The 23,958-nt window shown below is 42.5% G+C and overlaps 1 protein-coding gene across 1 annotated transcript in view; it reads right to left on the reverse strand.

The window, feature by feature from the left end:
• Positions 1-23,958, reverse strand: part of psmd1 (proteasome 26S subunit, non-ATPase 1) — an 84,076-nt gene that overhangs the window by 54,118 nt on the left and 6,000 nt on the right. Inside the window, exons 4-15 of the mRNA XM_060941159.1 lie at positions 21,043-21,212; positions 18,942-19,150; positions 18,133-18,276; positions 17,819-18,045; positions 16,993-17,053; positions 16,381-16,509; positions 16,037-16,125; positions 10,774-10,852; positions 9,761-9,934; positions 9,566-9,677; positions 5,236-5,432; positions 4,895-4,990 (exon numbers count right to left, since the gene is read on the reverse strand). Of these exons, the coding sequence (XP_060797142.1) occupies positions 4,895-4,990; positions 5,236-5,432; positions 9,566-9,677; positions 9,761-9,934; positions 10,774-10,852; positions 16,037-16,125; positions 16,381-16,509; positions 16,993-17,053; positions 17,819-18,045; positions 18,133-18,276; positions 18,942-19,150; positions 21,043-21,212 (1,687 nt within the window). The remainder of the gene's footprint in view (positions 1-4,894; positions 4,991-5,235; positions 5,433-9,565; positions 9,678-9,760; positions 9,935-10,773; positions 10,853-16,036; positions 16,126-16,380; positions 16,510-16,992; positions 17,054-17,818; positions 18,046-18,132; positions 18,277-18,941; positions 19,151-21,042; positions 21,213-23,958) is intronic.

The raw sequence follows: 23,958 nt of genomic DNA on the forward strand, positions 1-23,958 counted from the left end.
CACATAACTCCTTACAATTATTCCACTTAAATCCATACGGTTTAACACACCCAACAAAGATAGCAAGCGCATTGCTAATTCCCACCAGAAACCTAACAGTTTACGCTACGATGTTTTCTTCCGTTTCTTCAGTAGATGACATTTCAAACGTTTATTACCCACATCCCAAATGTCATACGTTATATTATTTTACCTTGTTGTTACTCATGTAACCTACTCAAAACACAACTCATTGGAGAGATCTCGTGGAAGTGGAGTACCCCAGGCTATGGTGTGCCTTAGGGGACATATTAGATTTTTCGTTTGGTTTGAAACCAAAATACTGCCACACTGCCGATGTTGTATTTTTTTTTTGCCACTAACTCGTTATCTTGACTTGCCATCTTTCAACCGCGGTCTCAGTCTCTCTTTTTTTTTTTTTTTTAGATAGGACAGTATAGAGAGACAGGAAATGAGCGGGGGAGAGAGAAACAGGATCAGGAAATAACCTCGGGTCGGAATCGAACCCGGGTCCCCGGATTTATGGTACGGTGCCTTAGCCATCTGAGCCATGACACCCCCGCTCTCAGTCTCTTGCGAAGCTTTCTGTCAGACTCCAAAATGTCACGCAGGGTTGCCATGGTAACGACATAAACAACCCTGCACGCGATGAAAACTTCTTTAGGAAATTGATAGAATTAGTGAAAATACGATCACACAGTTATTCGGGATGATCTTCAATTTATTATTTTATATTATGACCTCATGTACTCCATATTTATTTAGATATTATATATTTTTTTAAAATGACGGTAATGAGACCGATACCGTTGGTACTTTTGGATACCTCGGGATACCTTCTTACCGTAATACCGCCCAACCCTATATTGTTCTTCTTAAGTTTACTTATTCTGCCTTATTCCGACATTTTTTGGATCCACTACTACTCCTCCTAGGGCGTTCGAGATAGAGACACCGTTCCAACTCTGAGACGTCTGGCCCGAAGTGGTGTAGTGTGCTTGTATACAGCTTTTGGATCAACGCGCCCATTCTCTTGTCCTTGTCGTTTTTCTTTTGTTTTTTTTCCCCCATAGAGAATAAACAGGGCTCATGAATCGAATCGTCCTACTCGAACACGCTCCATCGCAGATGCAGCAAACCTCATGTGATGCTTCAGGCCAACTCCCCCGACACATACATGCAATCGGTTCTGACCAGCACTCATTTTTCCTTTCTTTTTGCTCATCCCTTTTTCCTCCATAGGCTTGCATTGATTTTTGGCCCCATTGAAAATGAATGAAAGTTTTTCTCCTGAAACACCACTCTCCATCAATTTTTTTTAACCAAGTGACCAAACTTCACTTGATGCCTCAGGCCAAGTCCCTGCACAGATCCATCCCCTCATCTGAGACCTGCACTCGTCTTTTCCTTGGTTTTCACGCATCTCTTTTTACCTCCATAGGCTTCCATTGATTTTTGGCCCCATTCAAATGAATGGAGTTTTGCTCAGTAACACTTCACCACACATCCACCAAACTTCATACGGCACCTCAGGCCAAATCACCCATCACACACATGATATCGGTTCTGACCCGCACTTGTCTTGTCTTTCATCCGTCCATTTTTTCTCCATTTTGCCACTAATCAATGGAAGCTTGACTCATTCCTCCCTTCCCCCATAGGTGGTGATGCATTTGGCAAGGATCTGCTCATTTGAGACTTTGACAGCAAATCAACTTCAACTTAATGGCCACTTTATTAGGAATACTTACATGCACACACGATAGCAATTAGCATATAAGCATTCACGTGTTACCATGCTAGCTGTTAGCATGTTACCCATTATGATATCATGCCTGCTGTTAGCTCGCGAGTTGTTAGCATGTTCACCATTAGCATGTTATCATGAGAGCTGTTAACATGTTAGGATTAACATGGTAACATGCAGAGTTTGCATGTTTGCTGTGAGCGAGTTCGCCTGAGCATGTTAGCATGCTAGCTGTTAGCATGTCACCCTCAACGTGTTAACATACTAGTCATTAGCATGTTAGCTGTTAACATGATAGCTGTCAGCATATTAGCCTTAAAGTGTTAGAATTTTAACAAATAGCACGTTAATCATTAGCATGTTAGCATGCTAGCTTAGCATGCTAGCTTAGCATGCTAATTGACATTAGAATGTTGGCATGCTAACTTTTAACATGCTAGCATGATAGCTGTTCTGCTACAGCTCAGCAAGCACACTTTGCATTTTCTCTGCGGAAATGCAGTCTGGTTGCTACTGCAGTTTTTTTATAGAAGATGATACAGCACCATCTACCAAGACACATGCATGTGTACGCAACTAGAAATAATTACATAATTAAAAAACACCTCCACAGTGAAAACTAATCCAGTCTAAAAAGGGCAAAAGTGGATTTCCAGGATTCTGAATTCAACGCAAAACTCAAAACCTGCACCATGCTATATGATGGTGTAAGTGTCACTACACATGTGAACACCATTTCAGAAAAATAGCGATTTTTTTTTGCTATTTGAGTCAATACAAAATGATCACAGATGCACCTATGTGCATGCGCGCGTGTGTGTGTGGGGGGGTGTCGCGGCATGATGTACATGTATGGAGCACTTGCATGTGACGTCACATCCGATCCAGATTGTAAACAGATGCCACCTTGTCAGTCAAACGCCATATTTCCGCCTTCTACTTCTACCTTTTCTTCTGGAAAACCCTACTATATACAATTCTACTACAACGTCAACTCCACTGAAAATCAATAAAACATAAGACGAGTGGAATCCTGTGTCCGAGTCCTTCCCTTTCAAGTGTGGGAAACCCATGATGCTCACATACACTTGAAGTAGGCTGCCACAGGACCCTGACAGGCGTGCAAAATGGATTGCTGCTATCAGGTATACCATATATACAGTAATAGTGATAGACTACTGATACTTGATCTAACTGATCGTATAAAATATTCAACCATAATAGTGGATATGGCGGCGCATGATGGGGATGCTGCAACTACAAGCTCTCCCTACCTGTGCACGTTTATGTTTTTTGTGTGTATTTTTGCGTGTTGTTCGTCTGTACCGGACTTCAATATCCACTACAACCGTATGGACTTATTGGACATTGGTTTCCAGCAGAAAATGATGGTTTGTAGCGATTTCCATCACATGCACAACATTCCGGACGAGATAGCGAGACCAGCGGGGTCTCAATACTTAAGTGACTTACCCATCCAATGAGGATTGTTATTTTCTTGTTTACAAAGATGCCACATCTAAGGGGGGCTGACAAATCCTGAATTTCTGTAAAGGTAACTGTCCAGAGATTTATAAGCACGCAGTGCTTCACCACTGAACAGCGAGGGAAAGTTAATGAGGTAATTATACACATCTGGGTATTCCGCTGGCAGTTCAATATCCACTGACGCGGTCGTGAAAACTACGTCCGGTAAGCGATAAGGGTCACTAATCTGTAGGTCGTTTATTTTAGACATATATCTAGTTATCTGTTCATTAGAAAAATGAGCCGTGTAGTCCGTCAGTTGAAATTGATCCATTTTGTACACGAGTGCAGCAGTATTCAGCTGTGTTTTTACCGACAAGATGGCGGCTGTTTACATTCCGGTCATGTGACTGCAAGAGGTCTATTCATCCAGATAATCCCACATTCAAAATCATTTGTTTTTTAAACTTTTGTTAAAAAGACAAATTGTATTACTTGACAATTTTTCCAAATCCAGAAATGTGTCATTTTTCAGCACTTGTTCCTGTTTTGTGGTCAGCATTATAACTTCAGAACTTTGGAATTCTCTAAATCAACATCTCTGATCCATCCTCCGTCAAGCTGTTTATGGGACATTTGTCCTTATTCTAGCACATCTCAATTCTGGTATACATCTACTTTGTGTCTCATTCATCTTTATTTTACTCCATTTACTTAATTTAAAATTATTTCTATAGATACAGCAGAACAAATAAAAAAGTGCCAACATCTGCATGCATCCACAGAGTCTAAGGAGTACTTAATTGTAATGAACTAATTAAAACAATTGTAAAGTAACATGATTTAATAATGTTGCAAGTACAAATTATACTGTAACATTTCAGTTGCTCAAAAAGCAGGACTGCAAATAATACCAGAAAATTGACAAATTGTGAAATGAGCAACTTTTCACAAAAATAAATGAATAAATAAATGGCGCCACCTGCAGGACAGACTGCATCTACAGTATTGCACCTGTAGGACTTCTATTCCTAAAGCTCCATGTTACTTATATAAATTGATTAAAAGTAAAACGATGAACTAATTTAAAAGATTAATTCCAGCATTCCAGGACCCCCCCCCCAAAAAAAAAAGTCAGCATAATCTGATTACTATGCAATTATTCACTGAGCATTTATATGAAAAAAAACAATTCTTTGAAAAGAGGAGTCACAACATTAATTTGTATACAAAATGAAATGTCTGTTAATAATGGTAAAACTGCTCCATGTGTAGAAATCAGTCTCCTTTATTTTTTATTTTTAATCACACACTGTATGTATGATCACTAGCTATACATTACTCCTCCTAATACATTCCTAACATACCTGCACCGAGCCAAATGCACCCTGAATGGTTTGGGAGACTGCTCTCTAACTGAGGTGAAAATTTAAATTTGGTCAGAAAGATGCAAAAAACATTTTGTATAAAGAAAAACTTGCTTATAAACAAATAAATTAGACTGAACTGTTTCATAAAACAATATAGTTCCCCTTACTGAGATCTTTTTATTACAAGCAACAAATCTGCTCACTTATTTTAAACCTCAAAAATAACCCATAACCATTATCTTTATTTTAGGAAGTCCTGTCAAGCGTGCGCACGCGCGCGCGAGAGAGAGAGAGAGACAGACAGACATACCGCGACATGCAGCAGGCGTCGGATGGCCTTGTTGTTTCCTGAGCCACAGTAGGCCATACCGACTGTATACATTCCTGAGCGGCGCAGAATCGGGTCCTACACAGGCAGTGAAACAAAACAGAGCTTCAACTTTATGCCAAGCACAAGTCAAGTTCGTTTTTATCAATCACCTCATCTATCTATATAAATACAGTAGGGGGAAAAATAATGTGTCTCACCCCCAGGGTCATGGTGCAAAATAAAAGCCAGCACAGGACTGTCACTGTAGGATGGGGGTTCTCATGGTCTCATTTTTTGGACCAGTGGCCAAATTTTAAAACGGTTCAATAATGTGCACTCACTTTGTCCCTGCAGAGACTCTCTATGAGCGCGTCCGCCTCCTCCATTCTGCCATACATGACCAGGGCGATGCCCACTGCCAAACCGCGCAGAATTTTCTCATGTTGTGTCTCCTGAGCATAACCCACCATGTCCTCGATAGCCTGAGCTGATTTAGAGCCCAGCATGACCAGACCTAATGCCAGACCTGCAGCCTCTCCTACACACACACACACACACACACCGAGAAGACAGTTTAATTTAAAATGAGGTAAGAAAAAGCAAATTAAAAAAAGTTCAAGTTCAAGTCAGCTTTATTGTCAGTTTCTTCATATGCACAGGTCATACAAGGAAATTGAAATTACGTTTCTCTCTATCCCATGTAAAGACACAGACAAACATAGGACTGACATTAACAAGACAAACATTAAAGTGCAAGACAGGACCAATAACAGTGTAACAAGCAATAAGTAATAATAAAGTAATGATTTAAAAAAAAATTGACACATTTAACATTTAGAAAAATAATCTAGGCTAAAGACAGGAAGATAAGAACAAGACCGGTATACAAGACAGTACAGTACAGCACAGTCCAGGGCAGTCCAGTTGAGGTTATCACAGTAGCAGTGTTATGTAAAATGTGTTAATAATGTGTAGCAGCATTCAGAAGCAGCATATGGTAAGTTGTTATATTGCAGGACCCAAGGCAGTTCTTATGAGATAGTTCAGGTAAGGTGCAAAGTCACATGTGTAGTTCCATAGAGAAGTCTTTTCCGTGGAGGGCAGCAGCAACAAGAAACAGTGTATGGTGTGTAAAAAAAAGTGAGGTAGTGCAGGTAAAAGTGCAAAGTCACATAGTGCAGTTCCATAGTCAGAGTCTTTCCTGAGTTCGAGTCTTTCCGCGTGTGTGTGGGGGGGGCTTCCTGAGTCAGAGTCTTTCTGTGTGTGTGTGTATATATATATATATATATATATATATATATATATATATATATATATATATATATATATATATGGGGGGTAGTTCCTGAGTCAGAGTCTTTCCCATGCGGGGAGGGGCAAAATCCTAACTTCTTGGCTGTCTGGTGGGTGGAGCTGTCAGTGATGGGAGGGAGTTCAACATCCTGACGTCCTGGTGGATGAAGCTGTTGGTGAGTCTGGTGGTTCTGGACCGTAGGCTCCTGTACCTCTTTCCAGAGGGCAGGAGGCTAAACAGGTTATGAGCTGGGTGAGTCTCATCTCTCACGATTGTGAGAGAGAGCTTTGAGGGTGAGGCGGGTGGTGTATATGTCTTGCAGGGAGGGGAGGGGTGCATTGATGATCTTCCTAGCTGTGTTCACTATATGCTGCAGGGCTTTCCTGTTGTGGTCAGTGCAGCTCTCGCCCCATACAGTGGTGCAGCTGGAGAGGATGCTCTCAATGGTCCCTCTGTAGAACGTAGTCATGATGGGTGGTGGGGCACTGGCGTGCTTCAGTTTGCGCAGGAAGTAGAGGCGCTGTTGGGCTTTCTTGGCCAGTGCTGCGGTGTTGTTGGTCCAGGAGAGGTCCTCACTGATGTGCACTCCAAGGAATTTTGTGCTTCTCACTCTCTCCACAGCAGCACCATCGATGGTCAGTGGCAGGTGTTGGCTGTGGCCTCTCTGGAAGTTGACAACAATCTCCTTTGTCTTACTGACGTTCAGCAGGAGGTTGTTGTCTCTGCACCACTTGGCCAGAAGGTCCACCTCAGTCCTGTAGTGCGTCTCGTCGCCGTTGGTGATGAGACCCACCAGAGTTGTGTCGTCTGCAAACTTCACCAGGTGGTTGGTACTGTAGGTTGTTTTGCAGTCGTGTGTCAGCAGGGTGAAGAGCAGAGGACTGAGCACACAGCCTTGTGGAGCTCCTGTGCTTAGCGTGATGGTGCTTGAGGTGTTGCCGACACGTACTGCTTGTGGTCTCTTGCTGAGGAAGTCTAGTAGCCAGTTGCAGAGGGAGGTACTGAGGCCCAGCTTGTCCAGTTTGCAGATCAGCTGTTAGGGTATTATGGTATTGAATGCTGAGCTGAAGTCAATGAACAGCATTCTCACATATGAATCTTTTTTCTCCAGGTGAGTGAGGGCTGGGTGAAGAGCAGAGCAGATTGCATCCTCTGTGGAGCGTCGGGCCCTGTATGCGAACTGGAAGGGGTCCAGGGTGGGTGGGAGGGTGGATTTGATGTGTGCCATGACCAGTCGTTTGAAGCACTTCATAATAATGGGTGTCAGTGCTACAGGACGGTAGTCGTTGAAGCAGGATGGTGATGGCTTCTTTGGCACGGGTATGATGGTGGCGGCTTTGAAGCAGGAGGGTACGATGGCTTGTTCCAGTGAGGTGTTAAAGATGTCAGTGAAAACATGCTTTAGTTCCTCAGCGCAGTCCTTCAGCACCCGAGCAGGGATGTTGTCTGGGCCTGTTGCTTTGTGTGGGTTGATGTTGGTGAGTGCTCTCTTCACACTAGCGACAGACAGACACAGTGTCTGGTCGTGAGGTGGGGGTGGTGTTTTCTGTGGATGGGTGTTGTTTTGTTCCTTGAAACGTGCGAAGAAGCTGTTCAGGTCGTTCAGCAGAGGCGTGTTGCTTTCACAGCTTCGTGGCACGGGCTTGTAGTCAGTGATAGCTTGGATGCCCTTCCATAGGCTCTGTGCATCTTTGCTATCTCTGAAGTGGGAAGTTATTTTCTGTGTGTAGTCCTTTTTTGCTTTCCTAATGCCTCATGACGGGTTCGCTCTTGCTATTTTCAGGCCCGCTTCATCCCCAGCTCTGAAGGCTTTATCTCTAGCCTTCAGCAGCCTGTGGACATCCCCTGTCAGCCATGGCTTCTGGTTGGCCCGAGTGATGATGGTTTTTGTGTGCGTCACATCAATGCACTTGGTGATGTAGGAGGTCACAGTATGTGTACTCCTCAATGTCTGTTTGGTTGTTGTAGGTGGCTGCTTGTCTGAAAATGTCCCAATCAGTTATTTCAAAGCAGTGCTGGAGAGCAGCTTGGGTGCCGTCTGGTCATACTCTCACCTCTTTTGGAACCGGTTTGGCTAGTTTCGCCTTTTGTCTGTATGCGGGCAGTAGCAGGACAGTTTCATGGTCTGATAGTCCGATTTGGGGGAGGTGTGTTGCTCTGTAGGCTTCTTTATGGGAAGTGTATACCATGTCCAGTGTGTTTTTTCCCCTTGTTGGAAAATCCACATGCTGGTGGTATTTTGGAAGGACAGTTTTTAGATCAGCATGACTGAAATTCACGGTGAGAATGATGAAACCATCTGGGTGTGTTGTCTGTTGTTCGCCGATAGCATGGTAGAGTTCATTTAGTGCTGCATTTCTCTCGCTGTTGTTGTTGGTTGGTGGAATGTAAACTGCGACGAGCAGAATCACGGTAAACTCTCTCGGCAAGTAGAATGGACGGCACTTAATGATCATGAACTCAGCCAGTGGTGAACAGTGTCTATAAACTACCTTAGCGTCTCTGCACCATTCATCTCGGATGTAAACACACACGGCCCCACCACGACTTTTACCTCCTTCCGAGAGCGCTCTGTCCGCTCGGTAGCATGTTAGTTGCTCCAGTTGTATGGCTGAGTCAGGGATGTTGTCGTTTAGCCATGTTTCAGTGAAAATGAACACACAACTGCTTACTGTCTGGTTCGCTGATCTTAGAAGTCAAATGTGGTCCATTTTGTTGTCCAGTGATCTGACGTTTGCTAGCAGGATAGATGGTATGGCCGGCCGATTAGGGTTAGCTGCTAGCCTGTTCCGGATGCTTCCGCGTTTCCCCTGCTTCCTAGTTTCCTCTTTCCTGGGGTTGACGTGCTAGGCGAGTCCGCAGGTCTGCGCAGGATTCCCAGCTCCTGTAGCGTCCGTGTTTCAATGTCCAAAACATTGCATATCTTGCTGTTCCGAATTTGTAACAATTCCTGTCGGCTGTATTTGTGTTCCGACATACATTGACGAGAAAGACACTCCGAAAAACACATTTTACAAAGAAAACAAACAAAACACGGGAGAGAGAGGGACCGCTGCGTCTGTGCCGCGCTGCCGCCGGAAGAAAGGACAGACAAAATAAACAAATAAATGCATGAACAAAAAGAAAGAACAAAAAAGAAAACATGAAAAACGCAAAGAAATAAAACTAAAATAAATAGGAATAAAAGAAAGTAGTAATTCACTGAATAAATAGAGAAAAAACAGACAGTAAGGGGAAAACCTGAATAAATACCCTATAAATAAATAGAAAGAGAAAAGAAAACAAAAACAAATATAAAAGAAAAATAGCAACAAATAAAACTAGAAAACAAATGGGGGGGAAAAAAAAAAAAAAAAAAGAGGCAGGCATTTATTTACCCGTGACTGCATCATCCTGGTAGAGGTTTGATTTGAGTAGTTCATAAACATCCTGTCGGGCCGTACCAAGAGCCGCTAAGCCGAGACCCAGAGCTCCGCCATGACGCACAATCTGTAAAAAGGAAGTAAAAATAAAATCAGCCAGTTAACTTTCTGCAGTTTCAATAACTGTAGTCATGTGTTTCAGGAACTCACATCATTGCTAGCATTCTTTAGCTGACTGAGTAGATAATCTATAATGTCCCCCCCGTGGTTGGCGTGAATCAGTCCGAGCGCATAAAGGCCTCCTCCTTCCTGATAGGCAGAGCCTGGTGATGTGTCTTTGGGCAGGTATGTGGCCATCAGCTGCAGGGCTTCCTTTTCATGCCCCTGAAAGAAAAAATGTTTCATGGTTTGAACTTCCGTCACAGAAATTTCTCTCATCTCATTATCTCTAGCCGCTTTATCCTGTCCTACAGGGTCGCAGGCAAGCTGGAGCCTATCCCAGCTGACTACCGGCGAAAGGCTGGGTACACCCTGGACAAGTCGCCAGGTCATCACAGGGCTGACACAGACACCCATTCACACTCACATTCACACCTACGGTCAATTTAGAGTCACCAGTTAACCTGACCTGCATGTCTTTGGACTGTGGGGGAAACCGGAGCACCCGGAGGAAACCCACACGGACATGGGGAGAACATGCAAACTCCGCACAGAAAGGCCCTTGCCGGCCACGGGGCTCGAACCCGGACCTTCTTGCTGTGAGGCGACAGCGCTAACCACTACACTACCATGCTGCCCACAGAAATTTATCTCATCTCATTTCATTATCTCTAGCCGCTTTATCCTTCTACAGGGTCGCAGGCAAGCTGGAGCCTATCCCAGCTGACTACAGGCGAAAGGCGGGGTACACCCTGGACAAGTCGCCAGGTCATCACAGGGCTGACACAGACAACTATTCACACTCACACCTACGGTCAATTTAGAGTCACCAGTTAACCTGACCTGCATGTCTTTGGACTGTGGGGGAAACCGGAGCACCCGGAGGAAACCCATGTGGACACGGGGAGAACATGCAAACTCCACACAGAAAGGCCCTTGCCAGCCACGGGGCTCGAACCCGGACCTTCTTGCTGTGAGGTGACAGCACTAACCACTACACCACCGTGCCGCCCACAGAAATTTATCATAGTGATAAATTTTTTTCAAGACAAAAACCAATTTACCTTGTGAATGACACCAAGACTCGCAGTAGCTGTGAATTTTGCCCAGTTTGTTGCTCGTGCAAGCCACTCCAGATTTTCTCTATAAGAACAATGGTATATATTTATATAGCAGTTAGTTGTGGTGCATGGGATGATCAAAAGCATGGCACGCACGCGCGCACACACACCAGAAGTGACGGACAACAGGTTCTGGCAAAAGATTGGACCTGGGCTGACAGATAGCACCTACTTTGACATTTTTCTTAACTATGAGCATCCAGTTTCACCAACATGTACCAAATTTGTTAAGTGTATCAATCTTATAAAATCTCCCGATAGGCAATTCATCAGATTCACACCAAATTTGGTGACCACGAGGTCAGGATTTCCAGAGTGCTAACTTGCAAAGGTTTGTGTGATATCTTGTGAGGGAACTGTGCCAAGTTTGTGTGTTTACTTTCTAAGTAAATTAAGGCAGTGTTTTGAAAATACAGTAAAATTAGTCTGCTTTTTTCTTCCAAACAACTGCACACAAACATTAGTTGTATGTGATGCTAAGGAGTCAGGTAAAAGAGCTTGAAAGATTAGCCATTAAGCTGCAAGCTCTGTAAAATAAATTTTGTTGAATATCTTGTTGCTATGGAACAAAGTAAACATTTGAAACAATGTGCAATTGCTTTTTTGATCATGTTGTTAATCCACTGTATAACAGCAACAGAAAAGTCGAGGTCTTATCAGAAATAACACCCTCATGTCAAAGACAAAAATGAATGTTTTTAAATATCAAATTATGAAAGCAATAAAGTCAGTGTTTAATAACTAACAAACAATACTACTAATAATGACAGGAACAACATTGTTTATCATTAGCAATAAACATCTTTTCATATAGCCCTATATAGTAAATAATTAAATAATATTGGGTGGCATTGAGTGGTATATCAGATATCAGGGTTTCTGCAGGCTTGAACAAGTTCAATTTAAGACCTTTTTAAGACCATAACAGGTTAAATTTAAGACTTATGCCACACAAAAAAAAAATAAAGAAAATTGGGAGAGCCTGAATTACTTTCGAAATAACAAAATTTATTATCATTCACCAATGAACTCATTACATCCCTAGGGTGCGCTCTTGCATTAATGAGGAACTAAGTTGCAGTGGAGCCAAAGACATCCCGTAAATCACTTGAGGATGAGGCATTCGATTCCGTACGGTTTGCGTGTTGTAACGTTACAGTTTGCATGGAGTTAGCTGATACACCGTCTCGAGATGTGCTTGGACCCGACAACGGTGAACAAAATTAAGTGATGGCATGCGAATGTTGCAGACTTTTATGGGCAGCCTGGTGCTTCTCCGCTTTTGCGTGCAATTCTGGTGCCTTTACACCCAGGGTGCTGAGTTTGAGTGTTCTTTTGCACAATGTGCAGTACGCCTCAAACGGATTGTTTGGTACACGTTTTAACCAGTCTACAAAATCATTGCGTTCAAGCCAGCAGTCGTTAAACTTGCATTTGCCCATTTTGCTACAAACCATGACAATAAGCCTGTGCGATATGAGAAAAAATGAATATCCCGATACATTTTCTCCATTTCATGATATACGATACATCTCGATATATTTAAATCTCCTCTAAAGGACCCCATGAAATCTAACTTTTACTCTTTTCACTACAATCCCTGCAGATTAAATAACATTCTTGGTTAACTTACAGGTGGTTTTCAACAACACATTTTAAATTTTCATGTTGGTGATTAATCACAATTGAATTGAAATAAGACTTTTTATTTAACAAAGATGTGGCACAAACTGCAAAAACAATCTTGAAAATTGCAACAAAGGGGCAACACAATACAGAGCTGCTCAGAGCTCAAACCAATAAAGTGCAAGCTCAACACTGAGAAAGACATTTAGCCTAAATAAGAAAAGTGTTCATTCATTAAATTATTTTAAAAAACAGATCTCCAAGCTATTTACCTGACTACTGAGAACCACTGGAACATTCACAAGAGAGAGAGAAATTGAGGGAGAGAAGAGCGAGATCTGCAAAACAATTTTTCTCTTTGCACACTTTTGAACTGAATGTTTTCTGGCTCTGCCTCTCAGATGTGTATAATTCCAGTATTGCCTTCTCTGTAAAATGTCTGCGACCAGGCAACTCATATTTGGGATCGAGTGTGTTTATTAATTTTTGGAAGCCTGGTTTTTCCACTATACTAACTGGGATCATGTCTTCGGCAATGACGTTAGTGATTGCATCCGTTATAGCTCTCCATGTCTGACTCGTTTTCTCATATGGGGGTGCTTTGGAGAACGAGGCCGCTATTGAGGTATTTCACTCACGTGACCAAGTCATGTGATGCTGCCATTTTGGACGGCACGGCTCGAATCAGTTTGAATGCGAGGAAGGCGACAAACGAAAAACAAAAGAAAAAGGAGCGAGATGCAGAAAACACCTTCACTATCCAGTGATGTAGGGCATTTACAGGGCGAGCAGAGGGAGAGGTATTTGCAAAAATTGAGGTTAGCAGGCTTAGAGAACGATGTTTACCTGCTTCCACCAGGATTGTTCACTGACGTACGGAAGTACACGAAGCCCTCGTCTTTACCTGACTTCGGCCCACATGATCTGTATACCTATGTCGTTAAAAACCCATCGCCATACACAGGTATTGATCTGAAAGCGTATAAAAGTTTGGATGCCTACAAATATTTTGTGTTAGGCTGGGTAACATGCCTACATCAGCGGGTCGTCCCTGGAGCCGGTGGTCGCCATCTGATTACAGCTAAGGTTTGTTCACATTTTCATTTACTTTCGGTCCTCAGGATAAACAAAATGTTATTAAATGTCATTGAAATAACTTCTTAGTCTGTTGAGACATGGCCCGTTATAAATTTGCTGTTACCAGGCAATGACTAAGAACTGTATTATTAGGGTCGGTGTCTGTGTTGTAGCAGTGTACTAGCAACTAGCTGTTAGCACTAGCTAATGTCAACAACATAGTAGCTGGTATGTTACTGTAGCAATGTTTACGTTCAGTCATTTGGATGACTGTTAAAACCTTTCAGTCTCAAGTTTTTCCTTTACTGGATTTACTAGTTTACTGAGCTAGCGCTCTCCGGCCGGGCCGGGAGCCATCGCGCGCTCTCCGGCCGGGCCGGGAGCCATCGCGCGCTCTCCGGCCGGGCCGGGAGCCATCGCGCGCTCTCCGGCCGGGCCGGGAGCCATCGCGCGCTCTCCGGCCGGGCCGGGAGCCATCGCGCGCTCTCCGGCCGGGCCGGGAGCCATCGCGCGCTCTCCGGCCGGGCCGGGAGCCATCGCGCGCTCTCCGGCCGGGCCGGGAGCCATCGCGCGCTCTCCGGCCGGGCCGGGAGCCATCGCGCGCTCTCCGGCCGGGCCGGGAGCCATCGCGCGCTCTCCGGCCGGGCCGGGAGCCATCGCGCGCTCTCCGGCCGGGCCGGGAGCCATCGCGCGCTCTCCGGCCGGGCCGGGAGCCATCGCGCGCTCTCCGGCCGGGCCGGGAGCCATCGCGCGCTCTCCGGCCGGGCCGGGAGCCATCGCGCGCTCTCCGGCCGGGCCGGGAGCCATCGCGCGCTCTCCGGCCGGGCCGGGAGCCATCGCGCGCTCTCCGGCCGGGCCGGGAGCCATCGCGCGCTCTCCGGCCGGGCCGGGAGCCATCGCGCGCTCTCCGGCCGGGCCGGGAGCCATCGCGCGCTCTCCGGCCGGGCCGGGAGCCATCGCGCGCTCTCCGGCCGGGCCGGGAGCCATCGCGCGCTCTCCGGCCGGGCCGGGAGCCATCGCGCGCTCTCCGGCCGGGCCGGGAGCCATCGCGCGCTCTCCGGCCGGGCCGGGAGCCATCGCGCGCTCTCCGGCCGGGCCGGGAGCCATCGCGCGCTCTCCGGCCGGGCCGGGAGCCATCGCGCGCTAGCTCAGTAAACTAGTAAATCCAGTAAAGGAAAAACTTGAGACTGAAAGGTTTTAACAGTCATCCAAATGACTGAACGTAAATATTGCTACAGTAACATACTAGCTACTGTTGTTGACATTAGCTAGCTTGCCGTCCAAAATGGTGGACACCGGGGGTCACGTGACCCTGTGACGTCAGGTGAAATACCTCAATAGTCATTTGTTTAGCTCGTGGGGGGGTTTAGCTCGTGGGCAAGTAGTTCGGAGTTTAAGAGACTCTTCATACTGTACCGGGTGCGTTTTCAGGTGATGGAACATATTTGTCGTGCTGCTGCCTTTCGTGATGACAGGTTTTTTTGCACACTTTACAAACTGGCATTTGCTGTTCCACGTCCTCCTCACGATATCCAAAAAAATGCCAGATGACTGACCCCTTACTAGTTCTTTTAGGAACCAATTCATCCGCTTCCATTTTTAATTTGTCGCTGAAATTGACAGAGCTTACATGGTAGCCTATGCAACACCAGCAATTGCACGAACTGAGTCAGCGCTGTAAACCGGAACCAGGAAATCTTCCCGCCGGCAGTGCTGCCAGATACTGCTGACGTTTTCCAGCCCAAAATATGTTCAAAACCCACCAAAACGCACTTAAAACCACCCAATCTGGCAACACAACTGAAACTAGAAAATCTTCCCGGAAGTTCCTTTCAGCACCGAGGTCTTAAATTACCCAAATGAGATTTTAGACCAACAGTGCAAAATCTCTCTGTATTTTAGGCTTTTTTAGGCCTAAAATTGAAAATGTGTAATTTTAGACTTTTTTAGACTCCGCGGACACCCTGGATATATTCTTCAATTCTGATAGCATGATATTGAACTCTTCAACTCGTTTGATACCATGCTAGCGGAACTGAATATCTCTGATATACCATAAAAAAAAAAACAGCAGCTAATATTATTATGATAATTACACATACATTCCTTTCGGGTGTTCAGCGCGTCTTTCTCTTTCAAACTTCTCTCAAATTCTTCCATATTCAACAAAGCAAACCTGGTGGCCATGTTTGTTTACAAATTGTCACAGTTGCTCGCTAGTGTGGAAGTTTTACGTCTTCGATGCGTGACGTCATGTTGCCTTGAGAACCATGCAATATCAAACCATATTGCATGCTCATTCTCCATTGGGTAGAGTGACATAATACATGTGGGATAAGCAATATGCTAATAATATTGCATGCTATCAAACCAAATTAATGAAACCTGCTAGAAGGGAATAGAATACATGTTTTTATTCCATCAGAAAAGTGTCCTGTATGTATAATTCATAATAATGCACTATCAAATGATATGCAGTCAAAAGAAATGTGAAAAGTCCTACCTGAGAAACTGGTCACTTGTGGTTCCTGTGTGCATGAAAGAGTTTGCTATAACAGTCGCTGTGTGGCATACCGAATTTCGCACCGCATCCTAAAATTTAAAAATAAGTACCCATTTTAAATAATCCAAGAGATTCAAATAAAATTTCATAATTTATTAAAACAATTAAGGTTTTAGTGAAAACTATATAAAAACATAAGATCTTGGTCATATCAATTTGCCCATCACGTTTATATACAATCAGTGTAGCACAGGATGAAGACAAACAGGTTTAAAAATATTTAAATGCATAACTGCAGTAAAACACTAAACTGAAACATTCTTTGTGTAAACAGTGATTCCTACCTTTGTGTTTTTGAGGATCATTAAGTCCGTGTTGTTATTTCGAATGAGGAATTGCAGATGAAGCTCGATAGCCATTTCACCACTGAGGATCTTGATCATTTTTGAGTTCTGGTCTTTTGGTTCATCCTTCTGTTAAATCAAAAACACACAAGCAATAAATGTGGATGAATGAGCAAAATATCCATTTAAAAAAAAAATCTTTCATTACCTCTATTGTTGCTCTGCATCAAGGATGTGGTGTAAAATGATTTTTTTTTTTAATTTGTTGATCCAAAAATATATTTGCTGGTCCAAAAATATATTTGCTCTCTCTGATTAAATTAGCATTTTTACACAAAATGCATCAGATTAATAGTATACGTGCACTGAGTAATCTCTAGGTCTCTGAGCTAAAATCCAAGTGTTTTATCAGATTTCTTGAAACAATAAGCGTTTTAATCTAATCTAAAGGTATTTTAATACATTTTACTAAATTTAATACATTGAATTCCATGGGTTATTAAAATGAAGCCCAACACAAAATTTTCCCCAGATGTGTATAATTGGTGCTAATCTGTCTTTCCTTTAAAAAATAAAATAAACACCTTTAAAGATTAAGCTAATCATAATTACCGCATCTGTAGCTTTTCCAGCAGGAGAACTGCCAACTTTATCATCAGTCTCCATTGCATCACTAAAATATAAAATCAGGGGAAATAAATTAAAAATGCCCACCAAACCACACACAACCAACAAGTTTATCCTCAAGACAGTAAAAATCAGCAGATAAAAGAAAATTCATTAAAAAGGTCACTAATATCATAATGTACAGCTGACAAAGTTTGTTCAGCCAGAGACACCTGTACCCCCTCAGTACCAGTCAAAAGTTTGGACACAATCATTCATACTAATGAGCAAGTGTGTCTAAACTTTTGACTGGCAGTGTATTTTAAAAACTATTTGAACGTTAGGCTCATTATTTAAAAGTTTACAAATATTATTTTGCCTATTTATTAAAGCCATAGAGATTTTCATTAAACCAACAGAACACATTAGTGTCCAAGTTAATTTTTTTTTTGAGGGAGACACACAGAGGCACACATTTATAAACGAGTATTAAATAAAATTACACCAATATCCATAAGCAATTATTCTGAAGTTGAATGTAAACACATTCAAGTGTATTTAATGCACATCCCACAGCATCATTTATCCAGTGTGTGGGATAATGCCAAATATCTTCAAAACAAACTTGTTCATTTACAAAATAAACAATCACCAGGTTAAGAATGTTCGGTCTCACATCTTAGATGATGGAAACGAGTTTAAAAGTAAACATACTCATCTAGTAAACAAGCAACAAAAACCCATGCAGCACAGGGAAACATCAAACACATGACGCTCATGCAATCTTTAGGGGAGAGAGAGAGAGCAGAGCACTGTGTGTTTTAAAGCCCACCTGTCTTTGTCCTGTGTTGGCACGGTGCCAGTATTTGTGGAGCCAGGAACAGCAGGGATCGGAGTGCCGACGGTGCGAAGGTTTTGGATAACTGAGGACAGGAACTGTTGGCTCGCACTTTCATACAAGTCAAAGCAGATCTGGTATGCCATCAAAAGGTTGTCCTCCTTCACCAACTTCTCCAAGATATCGCTCACCGCTTGAGGGTCATCCAGGAATATCAGGCACTGCAGTGGTAATGAGCATTAAAACACACCATAAAATAGCACGCAGGATCATGCTGTTCAAATCCCTGCCTCAGGAGTGTGTCTCACCTGGCACACGTTGATGAAATCAGGCTTCTCCAAGTTCATGTAAAGCTTAACGAGCACTCTGAGAACCTTATTACGGAACTTTTTATTCTGCATCAGAGACATGCAGATCTTCAGGCTGTAGGCCAGTAGACCACTAACATCATTCTGCAGAGGGAAAACAAAACAAGAGCTGACATTCTCTATCAACTTTTAAGCCTCAACACTGTTAAATCCGGCATTCGGATTGGTCAGGAGGTGTTGAATAATTTTCTACAACAGCAGCTCTGACAGTAGCGCAGCTGCAAATCACAGGAGAGGCTGGTGAAGTAACGAGTGTTCACAGCTAATCTAATGTTAAGGAAGAAAAGGAACTAATGTGTTTCAAGAACATTACATATTAAGTATAACATCTCAAATCTATGACAATCCTTTAATAAGAAACTGTTGCTACACTGTTGTGGTAACAAGAGGAATAAAACACTAACATGCTGTGAAAGAAAAATAAAACTTGTGACTCGGCTTCCTCACACCACCCACTCCTTGGTTATTTTATTACAACAGCACCACCTACAGTTTATTACTTACATATGCAACTCCAAGATGGTGAAAAATTACATGATGCCCTCTACAAGGTTGGCACATTTTATCTCAGAAGAGTGCGCCCATGACCTTTTTAGTACACCATAAACCACAGACAAACTATAAAATATATAGTTTGTGCTAAATAATTCACAATGATATTACTGGCCAAGAACACTTAAAAATATTGAATTAAAGCAGCACAGTGTTAAACAATGAACAGTGTTTACTTTATGAATAACCAACTTTACCGATTCAAGGATAGTTTTCTCAAACACATCCAGGCGTCTGGTCTCCAACGCGATCCCAATGGCCTGCTTGTACTTGTGATCATCCAGACATCGCTGGAACATTTTATTAACAATGCCCTCCAGACGAGGATCGATGGTCTTTTTCTCTTCGTCCTCTGGCAGCTCGGCATTCTCCACCCGCAGCTTTGTGTAGTGGTCAATACATTTTGCTGTCAGGAAAAGCAAAGCAAAATATTTTAAAATCATAAGAATATGAGCGGGGAGACGGAGTCTGGGCTGCATACCAGACTATAATAAATCAGGAAGAAAAAGATATATAGAGAGAAATAACAGGGAAAGGGAGAGATGTGCCCCAAGAAAGAGATAAACATGTAGAAAATTGTTTTGAATGCCTGAGAAACTCCGAGACATGAATTGTGGGAGGGCACATCAAGGATAACATTGTTACAGTTTCACGTTGGATGATCAAATAGTTACCTCAATGCTTTTTTTTTAAATAAAATGCTGATTAACTTTTCCCTTTTTTGTACATCTTTCTCCCCCCTCACAGCTGCTCTCTATTTTATCTTACAATAGCAATGTGATAGTTTATGCAAATATCTAAAATTAACAGTAGAAATAATTTTAGGTAATGTACAACCCATCAGAGCTAATGCTGCTAAAGCCTGCTTTATATCCTGTGGGGAAGAGAGATTTTGTGCTTTTTCTTCAGTATGGAAACACTACAGGAAGCTCTTGCCCCTGGGATTTATACAGATGTCACTTATCCCACATGAATTAAGCAGAATTACTACAGACGTCTTTCAGCATTACCAAACATGCATGTGTCCAGAAAAGTAATCCTGGAGAAAGAACAGTTAGGGAATTTGATCATTTTTGGTGTTATTTAAAGCTAGACAGCCTTTCGATTTCATAAAATCAGTGAAATTTAGTTCCCTCTGAAATTTGGTCATTGTGATACATGTTTATTTCTGTAATATCTCAGAAAATATATCAGGCCATTCTGTGCCTAAGAAGTTATTTAATTTGAAGGGATTCCCTAGCAAATAAATGTGCATGAAGTTGCTCGCTTCGCGCAGTCAAGCAGACAGAGGACTTGCGCAGGTTCACGTTTGACCGTGCACTGACAGTTACATCATTCTGTCACTAAACGAACAGCTGATCACACCGAGGTGCTCGCTGACCGCCGATATTTATTAGTTTGGTTCTGCGTTTCCTTTCCAACATACCTTTTTTTTTCCCTCACTTGCCATTACTGTAGTCGGTCTTTTATGTTTCATTCACACACTCGCGTCCTCCATTTTTCTCTCCTGTTTCAAATTTGTATACCACGATGCCTTGAATGAACGGGGAAAGCCCACCACGTGACGCAGTATCTTCAGTTGTGTCATAATGAAGCAGGAAAAAATAGTGGAGAATTTAGGGCCACGTGGCCCTAAATTCATTAATTGTTCCATTTTTAAAAACTAATAAAATTGGAAGTCTGCGATTCAAATTCAGTAGCTTTCGGTCCACTAAAAAAAAATAACTGGGTGTCGGGGAAAATTATTTTTATGACCTACACATGAAAAATCTGAAAGGCAGTCTACCTTTAATTCTCCCTCACACACACCACTTTATTAGGAATACCTGCACAGTCACGCAGTTATCTAATCAAATCATGTGGCACCAGCTCAAATCCATTAAATCATGAAGATACAGGTCAAGAGCTTCAGTTACTATTCACATCAAACATCAGAATGGGGTAAAAAATGTGATCTGTGGCTTTAACCGTGGCATGGTTGGTGGCAACAGACAGGCTGGTTTGAGTATTTCAGAAACTGCTGATCTCCTGGGATTCTGAAATACACACACATCTCTAGAGTTCAGATAACTGCATGAATGTGTAGGTGCTCCTAATAAAATGGACAGTTAGTAAATACACACACTCCAGGAAATACAAAAATAAATTTTTACAAAGCTTTCTAAAGAAAATCTTCATTTTCACCACCAATTTGTTTCTAAACAGCTGATTTAGACAGCGATATTTTTAAACTAGGTTATGGGGGGGGGAGCAAGGGCAACGACACATACACACACCCTTACAACCCTTCAAACTCACCAATAATGGTTTCCACATATTCAGAGTCATCAGTGACGTTGAAGAGATCTCCAGCGCCCAGAGCATAGTTCAGAGATTCCTCAAAAGCACCAAGGTGATAAAACACTTTCGAGGCCACCAATGCAGCGAACTCTCTGCTACGGAATGTCTCATCTTCATACAGGACCTCACTGAGAAACAAACAGCATGTTAGTGCGAATGCTCGCTCTCAAAACAATCTGATCTTTCAGTACATCCATTATTTTGTTACACACTCCTGCCCTGTTATTCAACCCTGCAGGTGTTTCGGTATTCCTTCCCCCCCCACCAAGGCAGATCGAGGGGTGGATCGGAGCTGTTGCCTAATCTCGAACCAAGTCTTCATGTTTCCACAGCCACAAAATAGACTTTCAGCCAGGAATATTGGTTCAGAAATTGGATCAACACTTTGCTGGTCTAGAATCAAGAACTGTTTACATCAGGGGCTGGGGCAGGATTCTCGTAACCAACAAAACCAAATAAAACTTTGTGACCTCCATTTATTAAAAAAAAAAAAAACTTAAAAAAAAACCCACAAAAAAAAAAAACAAAAAACAATCCAGTATTCCACCATAGTAGAGGTGTTCGGTGCTCACATTGCTGGGAAAGTGGAGATGTATACAGAGGCATAATGACTTGGCTCTACAGTGGCTCTCTAACCCATTTTAAAAATAAATAAATAAAAACTAGTTTGTAGAAGGTTTACAAGCTGAACAAACTCCGAACCAACACTAGCCCAGGGCCCTGTACTACGAACGGAGGTTAACCTACCCAGAAGTAACCCAGGGTTCCCCCGCTAAACCGGGGTTGACAAAACCTGGTTATCTTGTTTGGGGTTAAACGGTACTACGACGCCAGTTATGAAGTTGATTTGTTGAACCTGGTTTAACCTAATCAGGGTTAATGCGTGTTCACGTTAAAGGGGAGGTTATCAGCGCAAATCCCCACTGTTCACAATGGCACGGTCGCCGCACTTCACGGAGGAAGAATGCGCTGTCATAATGCAAAGCTACGAGGAGTTCAAAACAACATTAAGAGCAAAATCTAACACAGCGGCTGCCAATAAGGAGCGGCAAGCATGTTGGCAACGAATTGCCGATCGGGTAAATGCGCAAGTACATTCTCCCTTCTACATGTTCCAGAACAGAAGTATAGGATGAGGGAAGCTTCATGATCAATCACAAGTCACAGAAAATGGTCCTTCGACGTGGCCCCAGTCATATATAGCTTGTTTAATGTCCGAAAAATCCTGAATAAAATTTGGTATGGTAAATTCATGGGGTCGCCTACTTAAGCTGATCTGTGCACAGAGTCACATGAATTAGGATGACTGACTGTTCAGTCCCTTTGACTAAGTTGGTGTCGGTCCTGTGAACATTTCAGAGGCAACAGCAGTGCCAAACGCACCTGGCAACAGGTGAAAATGAAATATAAAAACATCATTCATAATGGTGTGTGTGTGTGTGTGTGTGTGTGTGTGTGTGCAAGCAAGCATTCATTTGCCTTTTATTTATTCAAGTTTTATCTGTTTGCCTAATAGTTCAAATTGTTTTGTATATAGTTTATAACGTAGTTGTGTGATATTAATGATAATATTGTGGGAAAACTACTTTGCACGGACGTTCATTTAATTTATTCTATCGTCATTTTGTTTGTTCTATTTTTGTGTATTTTATTTATTTATCTGTTTGTCTAGTTGTATCTATTTTTCTAATAATAATATATTTTTTGCATTAATAGTTTTTTCCTATTAAAATAATCTTGTGTTCTTGTTATAACTTTATCTATTTATCTGACTGTTTAGTTGTATCTATTTTTGTTACAATTTCAATATTTTTAATATAGAAAGTTTGTTTTTTTCTATTAAAATGTTCTTGTGTGATAACTAGTTCTTGTGTTATATTTATTGTAGTTGTATCTATTTTGTATCTCAGACTTAAATATTTTTGTAAAACAAGTGTTTTTCTATAAAATATTCTTGCGTTCTTGATAACGATGTTCTTGAGTGGGTTCTTTTTTTTTTTTTTACAGAAAAGCCGTTCTGCATGGACATTCATTGAAGCCCTCATTGTTTTTTAATGGTTATTTATGAGCGTTTAGGGGTTACAATAATGTAAGTCTAGGTTGCTTTATATAAAAGGTATGTCCAGAAATATTGATGTCACTGTCTAAGCAGAGGGATCTGGCTTCTTTAGACGCTGTCTTCTTAAAACTGAATAAATATTTAAAAAGAGCCAAATGAGCCAGTCTTTTGAACGGCTCTTTTCAAAGAACGGATCACAAAGATGCGGATCCCATCAAAGAGCCATAAATCCCATCTCTAATCTGCGCTCCGATATCGCACGGGTCATCCAGGTACGCTGGCATTGTCTCTAGAGGAAATGTCGGTGGAGAGGTGGTGTTTAAAAAGGGTGTGGTTAATCGGAAACCTCGGGTTAACCAAGAACATAACCTGAGACGAGCAGGTTTGAGATGCAGCGTAAGTTGCCATGGCAGCATACCTCAGTTTGAACATAGCCAACTTTCGTAGTATGGGTTAATCGGGAAGTTGCACTGCACGTGATCAAGTTACTCTCGAAGTTATCCTGGTAAGCCAGAAAACCCGCTTCGTAGTACAGGGCCCAGGACTGGCACCCAGGACTGGTGAAGAGTGTGTATTAGAGACTAAACAACTTTTCCCCCATCCACAGTGAGTGCGTTTACATGCACATAGAGAAAATCGAATTTCTGCCGTTGCTCGACTGAAATCGAAGTTCTAAATGGCATGGAAACACCTTAGCTAGGCTGAAATTGAACCGAACTTGATTTCTCGTAATCGAGCTACACGACCTAGATTATGCGATTGTAGCCGAGCTACTTAGTGCATGTAAATCCTATTGAGCTACGTATTCAAGCTAC

This window comes from Neoarius graeffei, chromosome 15 (assembly GCF_027579695.1).
Source record: "Neoarius graeffei isolate fNeoGra1 chromosome 15, fNeoGra1.pri, whole genome shotgun sequence".
Classification (NCBI taxonomy): Eukaryota; Metazoa; Chordata; class Actinopteri; order Siluriformes; family Ariidae; genus Neoarius; species Neoarius graeffei.